This window comes from Alligator sinensis, unplaced genomic scaffold, assembly GCF_000455745.1.
Source record: "Alligator sinensis unplaced genomic scaffold, ASM45574v1 scaffold24_1, whole genome shotgun sequence".
NCBI classification, from domain to species: Eukaryota; Metazoa; Chordata; order Crocodylia; family Alligatoridae; genus Alligator; species Alligator sinensis.
The window spans coordinates 24239-39210 of NW_005842609.1; the positions used below are offsets into that span (position 1 = coordinate 24239).

Genomic DNA, 14972 nt, shown 5'->3' on the forward strand with positions numbered 1-14972 from the left:
ACTTTAGCAGAGAAACCCACGGATGTTACAGTTTCACAGAGACCTCTGTGGGCTGGCAGATTTCCAGCCTGCAAGGGGCTGGGGGGAGTGGGAAGAGGGTGGTCTGGCAGCCTGGAGAGAAGCTCCCACAGGTAAGTTGCAGGGGGATTGAGGCCCCCATAGGGAGGGAGTTGGGTAGGGCTGGGGCTACTGCCTAGACAGGCGGTGTGTGGGGCTTGGGGCCGCAATGCATAGCTGCAGGGCCCCGGCGCTTCCCACCACTGCTCATGCTCCGGCGGGGGGGTGGCAGGGGAGCCACATGCCCCCCCAGATCTGTATGCGGGGCGGGGGCAGGCTGCTCACTGCAGGCTTGGGCTCCCATCCTAATGCCCTCCTCTGGTGCCTCTGCAGCCCAGCAGGTGCAACCCAGTACTGCAGGGCACAGTGAGGCTGCACAGGAAAGTTGCCTGCTGTTGCGAGCTCCGCACTGCCCTGATGATGCGTCCCCTTACTGCCTTGCCTTAATAGCACGTGTAGCTGTATCCTAGGAGTCTGAATAAGCAGACAGATTGCCAATACCGCTGAATATTTAGCAACTCACATCTATTTCTTCCAATGGAAACTGCTGGGATCCCAACACCAGAAAAAAAAGCAAGTCTCTTTTGGAGTACTTAAATATGAACCTTAACACGTGGTTTTCAAAACATGGGTGTGTAAGTCCTGGGACAGCTGGCAATCAGCCGCATGGGCAGCAGCCTACGGGGAGGCTTCCACAGAGTCTGTATTATGCCTACTTCTAGCTAGAGCTTTTCAAGAGCTCCAAAGACACCAAAGCTAAAACCAACAAATATTTCACAAGTCTGCTCTGTGTCCTTGTGTTTTCAACCTATTATATGGAGGGGCACTTCCGAAATGCAACAAGTCAATTAGACCCACAACCACAGGGGGCAGATTACGCAATTCCTATATAAAGAAAACCCTGTATCAGAATAAAAGCTGAAGAGAGTCAGATAAAAGGCAGAAGGCATCCACGAGGGAGTACAGGCCTTTCACAGTCCAGGTACTCCCCTGACTTTTCTCTGTAGGTCTCTCATCAAGGCCTCTGCACTAGAAGTCATTCCCTCGCTCCTGACACAGCAAGAAAAAGTCCCTCATCATGGTTCAAATACAAGAGTGTTTGAACATCTGTTTCTAGTACCTTGTTCTACCTGTCGGCATTAGAGAGCTGTCCCCTGCTCCCCACCCTCTCCCCCCTTCACCCCTGCAATGCAACTGAATGGAAAATCCTTCGGGTACGATATTCCCTGCTTAATCCCTCACGGATTAAATCAGGTTCCTGTCTTGTTATCCTGCAGTAGGAAAGAAAGAACAGAACAACAAATACTGGCAAGGGGGAAGAAGGGGTAGTACGCTGAAAAATTAGCACATATCAGGATAGGAGCCATTCCTGAGGCACAGAGGAGAAACAAGTCGTAGGAAGCATGGTTAAACCCCTGGGTTACTGAAACGGTTATGAATCCATAAGCCCTTTTTTCTTACCTTCAGATTGACACAGGACTCTGTTGTTAAGCTCCTCTTTTTCCTGTTTCAAAAGAGCATTCTCCTCTTCTAGGTCTGATACACGCTAGGAAAGGAACAAGGTAAAGCATTACATCCTGTAACGCAGGCCACCTCCCGGTCAACCTCCCTCCGGGGGGATTACGTTTCACCTGGCTGGAGCTCCCCCCCATCCTAAATGAAACCAGTTTCTCTCGCTGGGCTCTGGAAGCAACTCAAACCCAGAAGCATGAATCGAAAGAGGGATTCAACCGCAACTGAAGTATGTTTTTCTCCTCCAAGTAAACTGTCCCAAAAAACCAGACATGGGAATTAACTAGTTAATTAGCCATTTCTTTAACTTCTTAACTAGTAACTTTTAACTTTAACTAGTTAAATTTTTCAGCTGTCAACTTTTAACTTTAACTAGTTAAATAAAGGGTTAACTAACTTTTTTAACGTATAAGTTAAAAAAAAAAAAAAAAGAAAAAAGAAATCTGCCTGCTGCAGAGTTTCCCCCCCCCCCCCCAGCCACTCTCTAGGACTTACATGGAACAATATTTCTTTATTGAAACGCTAGGACTTCTTGTTTGAGAGAGAGAAAGTAGCGTGCCTTCCTGTGAGAGATGGTCTCTTAAGAACTACAAGTCCCAGAGCTCCTTAGTTCATGCTGGCATTTTCTGTGCATTTGCAGAAGTGAAGAGGGCAGCCAGTTGGCTGCAGGAGAGGGAACAAGCACAAGCAAGCAGAGACACTGATCCCAGTAAGAGTGGGAGCAAGTAGTGAGGGTAAAGCAGATAATGACTTTTTAAAATTTTAATGAAGATCAGAACCAGCAGCCCAGAGCCCAAGTTGAGCATTACTTCTCATCTGTGACAAACGTATCTGAGATGTCACCTACTATGAAAAAACTATTCATCCGGTATAACACAAGCATTCCCTCATCTGCCCATGTAGAGCAATTGTTCAGTAGTGGGGGCTTAGTTTTGCAGACAGAGGAGGAAAATCGTCAGATGTAAATTTTGAAATGCAGCTTTTGGTGAAGTTCAATAAGCAGGTTTAAACAGTTTCTGCTATGCAACTGAACCTTCTTTTTCTCATTTAAACGGATTTTCTCATTTCAGTCTAATTTTGATTTTCACACACTTTCATTATTTCTAATTCAGATGCATTTCATACCCTTTTGTTACCTTTTGACCAATAAAAATTGTAGCTACAGAGGTTTTCTGTGGAAACAGCTTTCATTTGTCACCTGGCTATGAATATCTCCTTTCTGTTATTCTGGTGTACCTATATGATGCATTGACTTTTACAAAGTAAAATTAGTACTTCACATGGAGAGGGTGAGAAGGATCTAACATTACATAGGTATTGGTAAATTGTTATTCTGAAAACTGTATGACAAGTATAACTTTGTTTTCAGGTAAAGCAGAGTGAGTGCCTAGTAAATTAGTGCGCTTCTGTGGGCTTATGAAAAAAACCCATTCATTGCTTTTGAAAATGAAAAACGATGCTAAGAGGCAATTCACCATGTTTCACGCATTTCTCGAATTAACTTAACTTTTAACTAGTTACTCTCTTTTTAACTTACCATTTAACTAGTTGCAAGTGGAAATATTTAACTTTTAACTTAAATTTTAAAGGCTGCTAACTTTTAACTTTAACTAGTTACATTTTTCATAAACTTTTCCCATGACTGCAAAAAACTAAAGTTGACAAAAATAGAGCTGTTTCACTGAATGCAAACACAACACAAGCTGTTCACTGGGATCCACTAGATAAGGCTGTCCAAATACAGAAAAGTCCATTTTCATATTTAAAAAGAACTACACATTTGCCTTAAAAACACTGCTGCTAATTTTGCTACAGAATACTAAAATATTCTGTAGTAGTCTCGTCCACAGTGTCACCTTCCTATAGAGGAAGCAAAGCTCTTGGCCAGATGCATGGTATTGTCCATGTACTTTTACAATGATGGAACTTTGTCCAGAAAATAAGAGAACAGGATGACATGAGGATGGGAGGGTGGACAGGGGGTGGACCAAGTATAAATGTTGCCACTAAGAAAGGATTACAAAAGGAAAAAAGCCAGAAGGGAAGAACAGAGGAGACAACAGCAACATCATTCTGAGCATTCAAAAAAAGAATCTGCAATACGTAAACCACAATGATGGCGAGGGCTGGACATCAACTGTCCATGGAGGCATGTTTCCAGCCACAAGAGGATCTCAACATGCTTCCCAGTTAATAAAGGAGTTTAGAGACACAGTAAAGAGATAGACAAAGCGTTTGAGCCATGTGGAAGGACTGTTAGGGAGATCCTTTAAATTTTCCAAGCAATGCATCTATTGTGGCAGTCTTGCTGTGCTCATCACCAGAGTATCCAAGTGCTTTACAAGCTAAATACTAAATATGTCAACCTGGCTGTAACTCTGAAATGGTATGTTTGCTATACAGGTACTCCTCACTTAACGACCTACCTGTTTAACGACCCACGAGAACTTTGGTCGTGGAAACGGCAGCGCGGCGTCTCAAGCCAAGGCACGCAGTATCAAGGGGTGGCTCCTCGCTTATCGACCAATTCGCTTAACGACCTAGTCGCAGGAACGGAACTCGGTCGTTAAGTGAGGAGTGCCTGTATGCCCTTTTTGCATCTCGTATTATGATTATAAAACTTTGGAGTGAGGACTCTGCACTTTTTACAGCATGCAGCCCAACAAGACAGGACTCTCCACACTACTTTAATATAAATAGATGATAACACATTTTAAGTATTAATAATCGTCACTAACAGTCATGACTGACAGTTAATGGTCACACTGCCTGAATACTAAAAACCAGTGCTAAACATAGTAGTCATAAGAGATGCTATGTAAAAGCATGAAGCAGAGTAAAACTGAATGTCACGTAGGATGACACTGCTCCTACAGTGAAGCTGGCAGCCACTCAGTAAATTCACTCAGCCTTGCTCACTAATGTATATGCCAACATTAGTTTAGACAAGTCAAAACAGAAAGTCGTTGTACATAAATGTGTGACATACTGCTCCATTTAAGCAGAAAATTCTGCTGCTGCTACCAGGGATGAAAGCACAATTAAATGCGCAGCATCCTGACGTGATGTTACTCTTGAGGTTTATGAAGTTGCATCACATAATACAACAGCCAAAATTTAGAAATGTCTTGCAGGGAACAATACATGGATCTCAAAGCATCTGGAAAAAAACAACTCCGTGCTATGAAGGGTTTTTCACTAAGCAAGAAAGCATAACACAGCCTAACTGTAACTAAAATACAGTCATCTAATTTAAGAGTGTTCATGCTGCTCTACTTAGTCTTCTGGGCAGGTAGAATAAACCAAGGTATTTTAGCAAAAAATTCACATGGCAAAAACAATGGCTAGTGGAGGTGAAAATAGAGAAGATTCAAAATGTACTCAGAAAATCACTTCTGCTCTTTTACAATCATTTAGCTATAAAACTATAACTGAACGAGTCATCCCCATGGAGCAATCAGCTATACCTTTGTGTGAATTATGTTTACATTGCGAATACCGCTGCGGACTAGACAGAAGTGGAGTAAAGAAAACTTACTCTCTGCACCCTGCAGAACTACAGGCAACTTGGGAAAATGTGTTTATATTGCATCAGCAAGGTAAATCTAGAGCATGTGTGTATGTATGTGTGTGCGTGAATATTCCCCAAATGCTATAATACAATGTGCTCTTTATATAGCAATCTCTCATAATCTGGAAAAGGAAGAGAGGACTGAGGAGCCTGAGGCTGAGAAATCTCTTACTTTTGTTTGAAGGGAAGAAAAAGTATGGCATAGAGATGAGCTGGCACAATAAATGGCTCCTTGCTAAAGGCATATCCTTTATCCTCTATAAACCCCAGGCCCAAATGAAAGCTTTTTATTCTCTCAAAGCTAATGGGTTTTGTTTATTGGTTTCTTGTTTCCGTATGAAAGAGAGAGAAAAACTAGAACTTCACATTCACATTTCAGAGAATCCTAATGAGAACAGAAATGGCCCATTTAATGCGGGAACAGAGAAATGGAGCCAGTTACATTGCAGCAATGCTTCAAAATTCCTCTATGGTTTGAGATTTCTATCTATAGCTGAGCTTTCCTTGGGAGAAAGCGAGGCCCAGATTTCAAAAAGAGCTCGGCACCCACTTTGGTGCTTAAATGAAGTGTCTGGAGTTTCTGAAAGTGCTCAGCACCAAGCAGCTCTCCTTGAGATCTAAATATTTGCAGGTTAGGTGTTGAAGGCCAAGCATTTTTTAGATCAAGTCCTTACTTGGTTGTCTAAAATGACACTTCAACACTATCTGGCTTCAGTTGTGGGTACTAGGCACTTTGGAAAGTCTGGCTCTAAGGCTGGGGGGAGTAACCAGTTAGGATGTTCTAAAAACTCCAGCTAGGTAGCTCGCAGAACAGGTAGGTTATTTGCTAAAATCCATTCAGAATAGTTCATCAGACCCACACTGCACTCTCCTGCTAGAGTCTGAAAATTAAGTCAGTCAGATGAACTATGTTGATTGAAGGAAGACAAACTAAGAGAAAAAGTGAAAGAACAAACCTGAGCATATAGACAGACAAGGTTCTTTGGGCAGATGTGGTATCTTTTATTAGACCACAATATAGTTGGAAAAATTGTTCTCTGAAAGCTTGTGGGCACAAATATCATTTTTTAGGCATCTAGAGTCTGCTAGTGAACTGCATGCTCTCCTGGGTAGAATAGAAGCCAAAATGCAGGTCTGTGAAGATGCAAATGCATAGCAGTGAGGATCAGAGGGAATGGGAGACAATAGGTGGGAGACAGGTGCAGGAGAAGGGGAAATGCTGAACTGGAGATAGAAGAACATAGTTGGTAAAATGCAGACAGGTTACCTGGGGTTATCAGATGGCAGGCAGGTTATAATGTGCCATAAATAATGTCTGTAGTCCATCATTTTTGGTATACAGTAGGTTTAGGAAGTGAAGCTCTACCTGAGGGTAGATTCTTTACTGACAACATTGCAATTAAAATGGATTTGTGGCAGCTGCAGACATGTTCAAGTCCAAAAAGTTAAATGGAAACAGTCAATTTAAATTCAACTGGTAAAAAATGCCTGCTAAAATCTATAGAGAGTGCATTCCTACCATGCTCACCATGGTGACACCAAACGGAGCCAGGGCGCCCATTGCTAAATCAGCAGTGGGGAAATTCTCAATAACTCTCCTCGCCAGAGCCTCCTATGGTGACCAGATGGCATGCACTTCCCGCTTGATGCTGAGCTCGAAGAAACTGGATCTGCAGACCACTGAGGATGTCTGCCTAACGATTAACAGCTATCAAAGCCCTACTACACTAACCACAACAGTTCATTTCTGCATAGCACTTTCCTCCCCTGGATCACAAAGCACTTCAAAAGACACAAGCCGTGTTTCAAAACACTTCTTGCACGTTAGACGATTACAGGGGCAGGTGAAAAATCTGTCAAAATTTGTCAAAGTTGATTTTAAATTTGAAGAAAAATGTTCATTTTGTTGTTAGCACACTTGACATAAAAACTGACCAAGACGTTTTGCAGGTTTTGGACATTTGTTTTACCTTTTGACAGCTTTCCACTGACAGTTTTCATGTGGTATTTAGTAACATACTTATAGCTATCTAAACTTTCTTATTTCACAAAACTCCAGCTGTACTTCTTTCTGCAGCAATGCCGATAATCAAATCACTGGAATCATGCTTGTGTTTTACTGTAAACTCCTCAGGGTGGACAATCTTCAACAGAAAAGCTCCAGACCTAGGAGAGCTCCCTACTTGCCCTTTGACAGCAAACTGGAGTTTGCTACTGAAAGCTAATTTTTGACCTGAGAAGGTGGTGATGGAGAGAGCATGGCACACCATTTAGTGTAGGAGGCCATGAGAGCTGTTCTTTGAAACTGGGTCATTTGTTGCCCTAAAGTATCGAATATTTCTCCTGCCATCATTATTTACATAGCAAGGTAAAGCCATAGGCAGGCAAGGTTCTTTGGGTAAATCTGGTATCTTTTACAAGACCAACTCAAGTAGTTGGAACTAGTTGAGTTGGTCTAATAAAAGATACCAGATTTACCCAAAGAACCTTGCCTGCCTATGTCCTTAGACCAACATGGCTACAACCTACACCAAGGTAAAGCCATGACTTTTTGCCACTCAAGTGCCATTTCTCACCATCCTTATCTTCTAAATTCTCCTAAAAGAATTGCAAAGAAAAGAGAAAAGTGATTTTTCCCTCAGTTGTATCACTTCCATGAAAGTGTCCTGTGACTGAGGACTTGTCCTGCCATGAATCAATGAAGTCACCTTTGGCAAGCATTTAAAATTAAATGTGGTTGTTTAGCAAGCAAATGCAGAGGCATAACAACAGGGCAGCTCCATACCCTGGGCAGAGGTAGCGTATGGGGTAAGACGGCCAGCTGTGGCTGCTGTTTTTGCACACACACAGTCACTCCATCAGTTCTGCTACTGAGCAAATGAATCGATTAATTCCTTTCACACATGTCCAGTACATAAAACAGCCACAGAGGAACAGACAAAATAGTAACTACTGCTACTGGCATTGCTTCGACAAATAAGGCAGATATAATAAATCAAGCGTGTACATACATACTAACTATCCTTTGGAAAGATACACAGAAAGATTTAGTGGGTTTAATTGCAAAGCTTTGTCTGTGTACTTAAATAATTCCAGTATTTGGCTCTCACAGCAAATCATCAAAACTCCATCTCTGTTACAACTCCAACCTTGAAGACAATTAGGTGATTCAGGAGTAATGGCATGTAAAGAGAGCAAGCCTTCCAGCTCCAGCTGAAATCAATGGTGCACAGCCAACAGCAGCTAGACATGACCAAAAGCTGTTAGCATTTAACAGCTGCCTTATTGCTCATGCTCATAGGAAAGAGCAGACCGTCTCAATGAACGCCCAGAGTGAACAAATCTTCATTTCCAATGGTGGTCTCAACTAGAAGGATCAATAGCAACCTTTCAAATAGTTTCATAGATTTCATAGACATTCGAGCTGGAAGGGACCCTGGAGGATCGAGTCCAGCCCCCTGCCCCGTGGACAGGAAGTAAGCAGGGATCACAGGATCCCAGCAAGATAAGCATCCAAATGTGTCTTGCGCCTCTGGCGGCAGTCTATTCCAAACCTTGGGGGCTCGAACAGTAAAGAAGTTCTTCCTTATGTCCAGCCTGAATCGGTCACGGCGGAGTTTGTGACCATTCAACCTTGTCATCCCTTGGGGTGCTCTGGTGAACAAACATTCCCCCAGATGCTGGTGGTCACCCCTGATAAACTTATAGGTGGCCATCAGATCAACCCTGAGCCTGCGCTTTTCCAGGTTGAATAGCCCTGTGACTCTCAGCCTCTCACCATAAGGTCTGTTTTCCTGACCTCTGTTTGTGCACATGGCTCTCCTCTGCACTCTCTCAAGCTTCTCCACATCCTTTTTGAATTGTGGAGCTCAAAACTGGACACAGTACTCCAGCTGCGGCCTCACCAAGGCCGAGTACAAAGGGAGAATGACGTCCCGAGATTTGCTGGAGAGGCATCTATGGATGCAAGCCAGGGTTTTGCTCTCTTTACTAGCCACAGCATCACACTGTAGGCTCATGTTCATCTTGTGGTCAATCATGACCCCCAAGTCCCTTTCATCTGTAGTGCTAACCAGCGTAGCACTGCCAAGCCTATAAGCATGCTGCAGGTTTTTCCTCCCAAGGTGGAGAACCTTGCATTTTTCGGTGTTGAACACCATCAGGTTCTCATCCGCCCATTTCCTGAGCCTGTCAAGATCTGCCTGGATCACCCTCCTGTCCTCAGGTGTGGATGCTTTACCCCAGAGTTTACTGTCGTTGACAAACTTGGCCAGTTCGCTTCTGACACCAATGTCCACATCACTGATGAAGATGTTAACCAGTATAGGCCCAAGGACAGAGCCTTGAGGGCCCCCACCGGTGACTGCGCATCACAACGATTGGCTTCCATCAACCACCGCCCTCTGGGTCCTACCGCAGAGCCAATTCCCCAGCCAGCGGATTGTGGTGAGGTCTGGCTAACTGTGGCCTCGTTTTGCCAAGAGGTGATCATGGGATACCAGATCAGAGGCTTTTAAGTCAAGATATACAACATCAATCTCTTCCCCCTTGTCCAGGTGATAGGTCACCTGGTCGTAAAAGGAAATGAGATTGGCGAAGCAAGACCTACACGCAGCAAACCCATGCTGGGTATGTGGCAGAAGGCCAACTCTGTTTCTCCCCATAAACTCTGCTCTGTGACAATTTGGTTAGGATGGGCCCAGCAGAGGATACACACCTTACCCTATCTCTTACCTGAGCTGGATACATTCCTGAGGGAGAGGGGAAACCTGCTCCCTCTGCCTACGTGACTGGCATCACATACCTGGGTGAGGGGCTTGCTCCCTGGGGAGCTAGGAACTGCCAGTCTGCCCAGCAACTAGTGACTCATTTCAAATTGGTTGGCTGACAGCCAACAGGTGCTGGCCTCCATTGGACCAGGTAAATGAGTTCACAAGGGCTATATAAGCTAAGGACTGCCCAGGAGGAGGGGGCAGCAGCCATGAGGAAGACTCAGAGAGAGAGACTTGTGGGTGAGCTACCTGAGATCTAACTAGATACATAGCTTGCAGCAACTCAGATATGTGATCAAAGGCTACCCAGCCATGGGAGTTTGCTGTATGGGATTTCTCTGATATTGCACTACCCTGTACCCTATTCCAATCCTATCCCTTGTAACCAATAAAGTTCTCCTTTATACCTAACGTGGGAGACTTATTGGGAGTGGGTCTAGATTATGCTTTGGGGTCCTCTTGGTTTGGCTGACTAAGGGAGACCACTACTTGTGCTTCTGACTGAGGGAAGCACCTCAAGTTCTTGAAGTGAATCAAGTACCCTTGAGGGCTAATAGGCCTGTGTTTCCCAGTGTGCAGAGCCAGAATCAAGTCCAGCCCTGGGTGGTGGCAGTGTTACCCCCAGGCTAGCGGGTGTGCTCCAGGAAGGGGGTCAGCCAGACGTGAGGCGCCCCCAGGGAGGCACTCGGAGCCTGGAAGGTGGTCGGGCACAGTGAGGTGGGTGACTCAATGCAGGAGCACCCCCTACTGGCCCGCCACAGGGTCTCCCTCAGGATATTGCCGTCAGCTAGTCTGTTAAGGATGGCCCCTTTGATAATCTTTTCTAAGACCTTCCCCAGGACAGAGGTCAGGCTGATGGGCCTGTAGTTTGCCGGATCTACTTTCCTCCCTAGTTTGAGCTCTCTAGTGGTGCTTACTGTGTTTCATGCTTTAGAAAACACCATGAATCAGTTAGTGCAGCAGTATGGATTTAATTAGGCCTAACAAGCACAGGTGGATCCAGGATTTGGTAAAGGGGTGTGTGTGGGAGCAGTGACCAGGTGGCTGCACCCACCCTCCTCCCCTCGCCGGGGTGGGCAGAACATCCCGCAGGAGCTGGGGACTTGATTTTAGTCCTCAAATCAGGTAAGACTCTGTCTATGCCCCCCCCACTGCTTTTGCCATCCCCTCCCTTGCCCTCCATGCTCAGTTGTAGCCCCCTCCCCTCTCTACCCATTCACTCCCTCCCTTGCTGCCCAAGGGGTGGGGGAGCTCCAGTCACCCCTGCCCTGCTGCAGCTGGGCTCTGCTGGTAACAGCAACAGTGGTGGTGGTGACAGCAGCAGGGGGTTCCTCATCCCTCAGTCTGTTCTCAAGTGTGCAAGGAACCTGGGGCGGGGGGGAAAAAAAAAAAAAAAAAAATCGGGCAGGAAGGAAGAACCCATCCACTGTTGCTGCTGCCACTGTCCCTGGCAGAGCCTGGTCCTGTGTAGCCTGGATGGCAGAAGTGGCTCTCCTCCACCCCAGGGCAGCTGGCTGCAGTGGCAGCAGCAGGAGGGGATCTGCTACTGAGCAAGGAGAAGGGAGGGAAAATTCTTAATGATCTGGGGACTTATCCCATACTGTGGGAGCAGCAGCCAGGTCTGAAAGGTGGGGAGGAGGTAACCATGGGAGGAAGGGAATACAACTGTGCCACTCACCCCCCTCTGAATATGCCCCTGCTTACAAGATGTGTGAAGAGATGCTAAACAAGGATGTGTGTCATCCAGCTGTGGTTTCTTCAGAAAGATTATTATATAAAGCCGGAGAAGATGGAACATGCTCCTAATAGCATATGAAGAAGTCAGGATTAAGCTATACAAGGAGGGAAGTTTCAACTGCCATGTGCCCACCTGTTACACTGTGGAGGATTTGATTATATCTGGCATCTTTCACAAAACACCATATTTAGTGAAAGAGTTTAGGGATAAGAGTTATACCCCAGTTCGTAACTCTTATGTTCCATGAAAAAAATTTCACCATGCAGTTCTTAACCAAATTATCCAACTCTAAGAATGGTTCTCCAAAAGAGCTCTAACTTACACCATGCCTACACTGCACGCAGACAGCACAGGAGAAACCCAACAGATACCTTCTTGAGAAGATCCTTCTCCTTAACATAAGCATCCTCTATAATTTTCCTTTCACTATGGGCTTTCTTGAGTTCCAGCTGGAGGCTCTCAATCTCTTCTTGCAAATCAACAAGCTGGTTGCCATCCCCCTGGTTCTGCTGGTATCGCTCCAGTTCCTTCTTCAGCTTCTTCATCTCGGTGGAGTGGGCAGAGGTAAGTGCTGAGAGTTGCTCGTTCAGCAGCTTGTACTCTTTGTTCTGCAAGCCATGACCCCCAGAAAAAAGACAAAAGGAAAGCATAACATTAGAAGAATCAGTGCACGTGCTGCAAAAGGAAAAAAAAACCCTTCATGTGGTAGAGAAACTACACTTTAAATGACAAACACTTCAGTGTGAATATAAGGGTCCCATTCCTACTCAAATGACATCATTTTAAATTGGCTTTAGGCTTCACAGAAATATTAGTATGGGATGTTTCCTAACAATTCTACAAACATTTATGAACTTTGCTGAACTAGAAATAAATGCAAACATTTGTCACTTTGTGTAACAGAGACAGTGAAGTACATTTATCCAATAGCTTCAAAACTAGCAGCGCTGCTTAATGCAATTGGATTGCAGTATTGTCCTTTGCAGTACAGCCTTTTATTCTCAGCCCTTATGCTCGCAGAAACCTGCTGCGACAACAAACTAGAACATAATTGCAGGCTGGAGCAGAGAGCTCCCTCAAAACCAGCTCCAAGTCACACCAGTGGGACGTGGTAGCTCAATTAGACCTTTTTCTCTTGTTCAGGTTTGTTTTCTCTGCCTCTGCTGGCAAATACTAATTTCAGTGATTTCCGCTGAAGAGTTTGAGACCTGAAAATTCACTACACTTGGTTGATGTATGTACCATAGTTCAAATCAAAGTTGATGGAAATGACAAGCTGTAAAAATTCCTTGACTGGGTCTATAATCAGTCACACAATGTTCCCCTCACCCCTGCAAATTCACAATTAAGAGTCACATATCCTTCTTTGCTGTAGAGCCTAGTATACCTTTACTAACATTATGCAGCTCTTCCTCAGACAACCAAAAAATAAGTTAACTCCAAGATATTTTTTCTTTTTTCCAGTTTTGGCAAATGATTTGCAAATTTTCTGTATTTTTTTAAACTAGGTTCAAGATCTTTTTTTCCTGCACTTTTTTTTAAAGTAGGTTTATTTGGTTTTCTTATTTGTCTGGTTTTTAATCTATATGCAGTCTACTTTGGAAATAACAGGAATGCTAATTTTTGTTTTCCAGGATTTTCCTGCAGGACATACCACCAAAAGTGGGCATTTGGGATTTCTCTCCAAGCTTCACTTCCTGGAGTCAGGTGACTAGTGTCTGATGAAGAAGACTGTTGCCTATGAAAGCTCATGGCTCTCTGAAACAGTTAATTTCTAGAAGTCCCACCCTACACTGCCTCCTGACAAGATAACATGAAAATCCGATTTTGTGCTTGTTTAACACACACACTTTTTCTGCCTCAAATGGCTGTGGAGAAGAGTTTTCAACTCTGAAGTCCTAAAAGCTTAAAAATCAGAAAGCAAATATAAAAATAAGAAAAATCATTACTCTTTTAAAACCCAAACATTTGGAGAGCCCTAACTATTGCTCAATGTTTGGGTGTGATGTGGCTGGAATAGATATTAAAGCTTTAAACAGACTCAGTTTTCAGGATGGTCATTCAGCATTTATGTTCAATAGGTGCTAACGAAACCAAACCCACAAAGGGTAAGGTTCAAGACTTCATCCAGAGTTAGGAACAGATTTTTTTTTTTCGCCAGACTTTCTCTCTCAAGAGCTCAGCTTTCACTACCTTAGTTCCTATGTCATTGCAGATGGTTTCAGACTAGGTCACATCTTATAAAATATACGCCTGTGCCAATGCATGGCAAGCCCTGTTATGTGACAGTTATTTTGTTTCAGAGCCCTAACCCAGCTCACAAACAACAAAGGCTAGGAAATGAATTGCCTTTCTTTTACCTACTCCCATGTTCCAACTTTTATGCCAGGCTTGAATTTCCAGTGTCAAAATACAAAGGAAAAAAAAATCCCCCCCCCAACTCTTAACTCTTTTTCAGATGAGTGGCTTTTCTGTGGGGGGGGCAGCTCCTGCCACTACATGCACCCCAGGGGGGCATGGGAGGCATGTGACCCCAGATCTGTATGTGAGCGAGGGCAGGCTGCTGCTGCGGGTTGGGTCTGGGGCAGCACCGAGCTCTTCCCGGCAGCGGTCTGGGCCAGGCTGTGTTCAGGGCAGGTGGCAGCAGTGTTGGCAGGGGACTACAGGAGGGGCTGCAGCCACCCCAAAATTCACCGTAGCCCTCCTCCCAGCACCACTGCTTGCCCCGAGTGCAACTCTGCTGAGAGCTTCCTCCTACACCCCGTCCCAGCTGTGCAGCGCCTGCCTCAGCCCCTCCCTCACCGCTGGGGCCTCAATCTGCACCCCCCCCCCGACCCCCCTTCCCTCACAACAGACTTACCAGCCAGACGTGGCTGCTCTCCAAGCTGCAGGGCTGCACTCCTGACTGCACACATGCATAAGGCATTTATTGGCAACATTGGGCATATCAGCCAAAAAAAGCCAACTGCCAATACTGTCAATTTTCCTTACATCGGTGCCAATGTATCAATGCACCTCTAGTCATTAATTCACAGTATCTGTAGCAGAAAGCCCCTTTTCCTCTTGCCTGCAGCTGCTCTCCCCTCCTTGGATATGTTTTTCCTCTTCTACCTTTTCTTCCTTCCTCTTTCTTTCACTTTAAGATAAGGAATTGTGTTTTGAAATTTGTATGTGTGCATTTTGCATCTCCCCTTGTATTTTGGTATTTTTATCTATTTGTGTGCCATGGCATTACTTTTGTAGCTTATATTTTGTACTCCTCACCTTTCAACTTTCAACTAAATGTGTTTAGTTTCATAAGTAAGTTATACATTGTAACAAT

The 14972-nt window shown here is 44.6% G+C and overlaps 1 protein-coding gene across 1 annotated transcript in view; it reads right to left on the bottom strand.

Annotated features, from left to right (window-relative positions):
• Positions 1-14972, bottom strand: part of LOC102375640 (unconventional myosin-Vb) — a 344293-nt gene that overhangs the window by 19613 nt on the left and 309708 nt on the right. The window contains exons 23-24 of the mRNA XM_006033144.2: positions 12022-12258; positions 1519-1603 (exon numbers count right to left, since the gene is read on the bottom strand). Of these exons, the coding sequence (XP_006033206.2) occupies positions 1519-1603; positions 12022-12258 (322 nt within the window). The remainder of the gene's footprint in view (positions 1-1518; positions 1604-12021; positions 12259-14972) is intronic.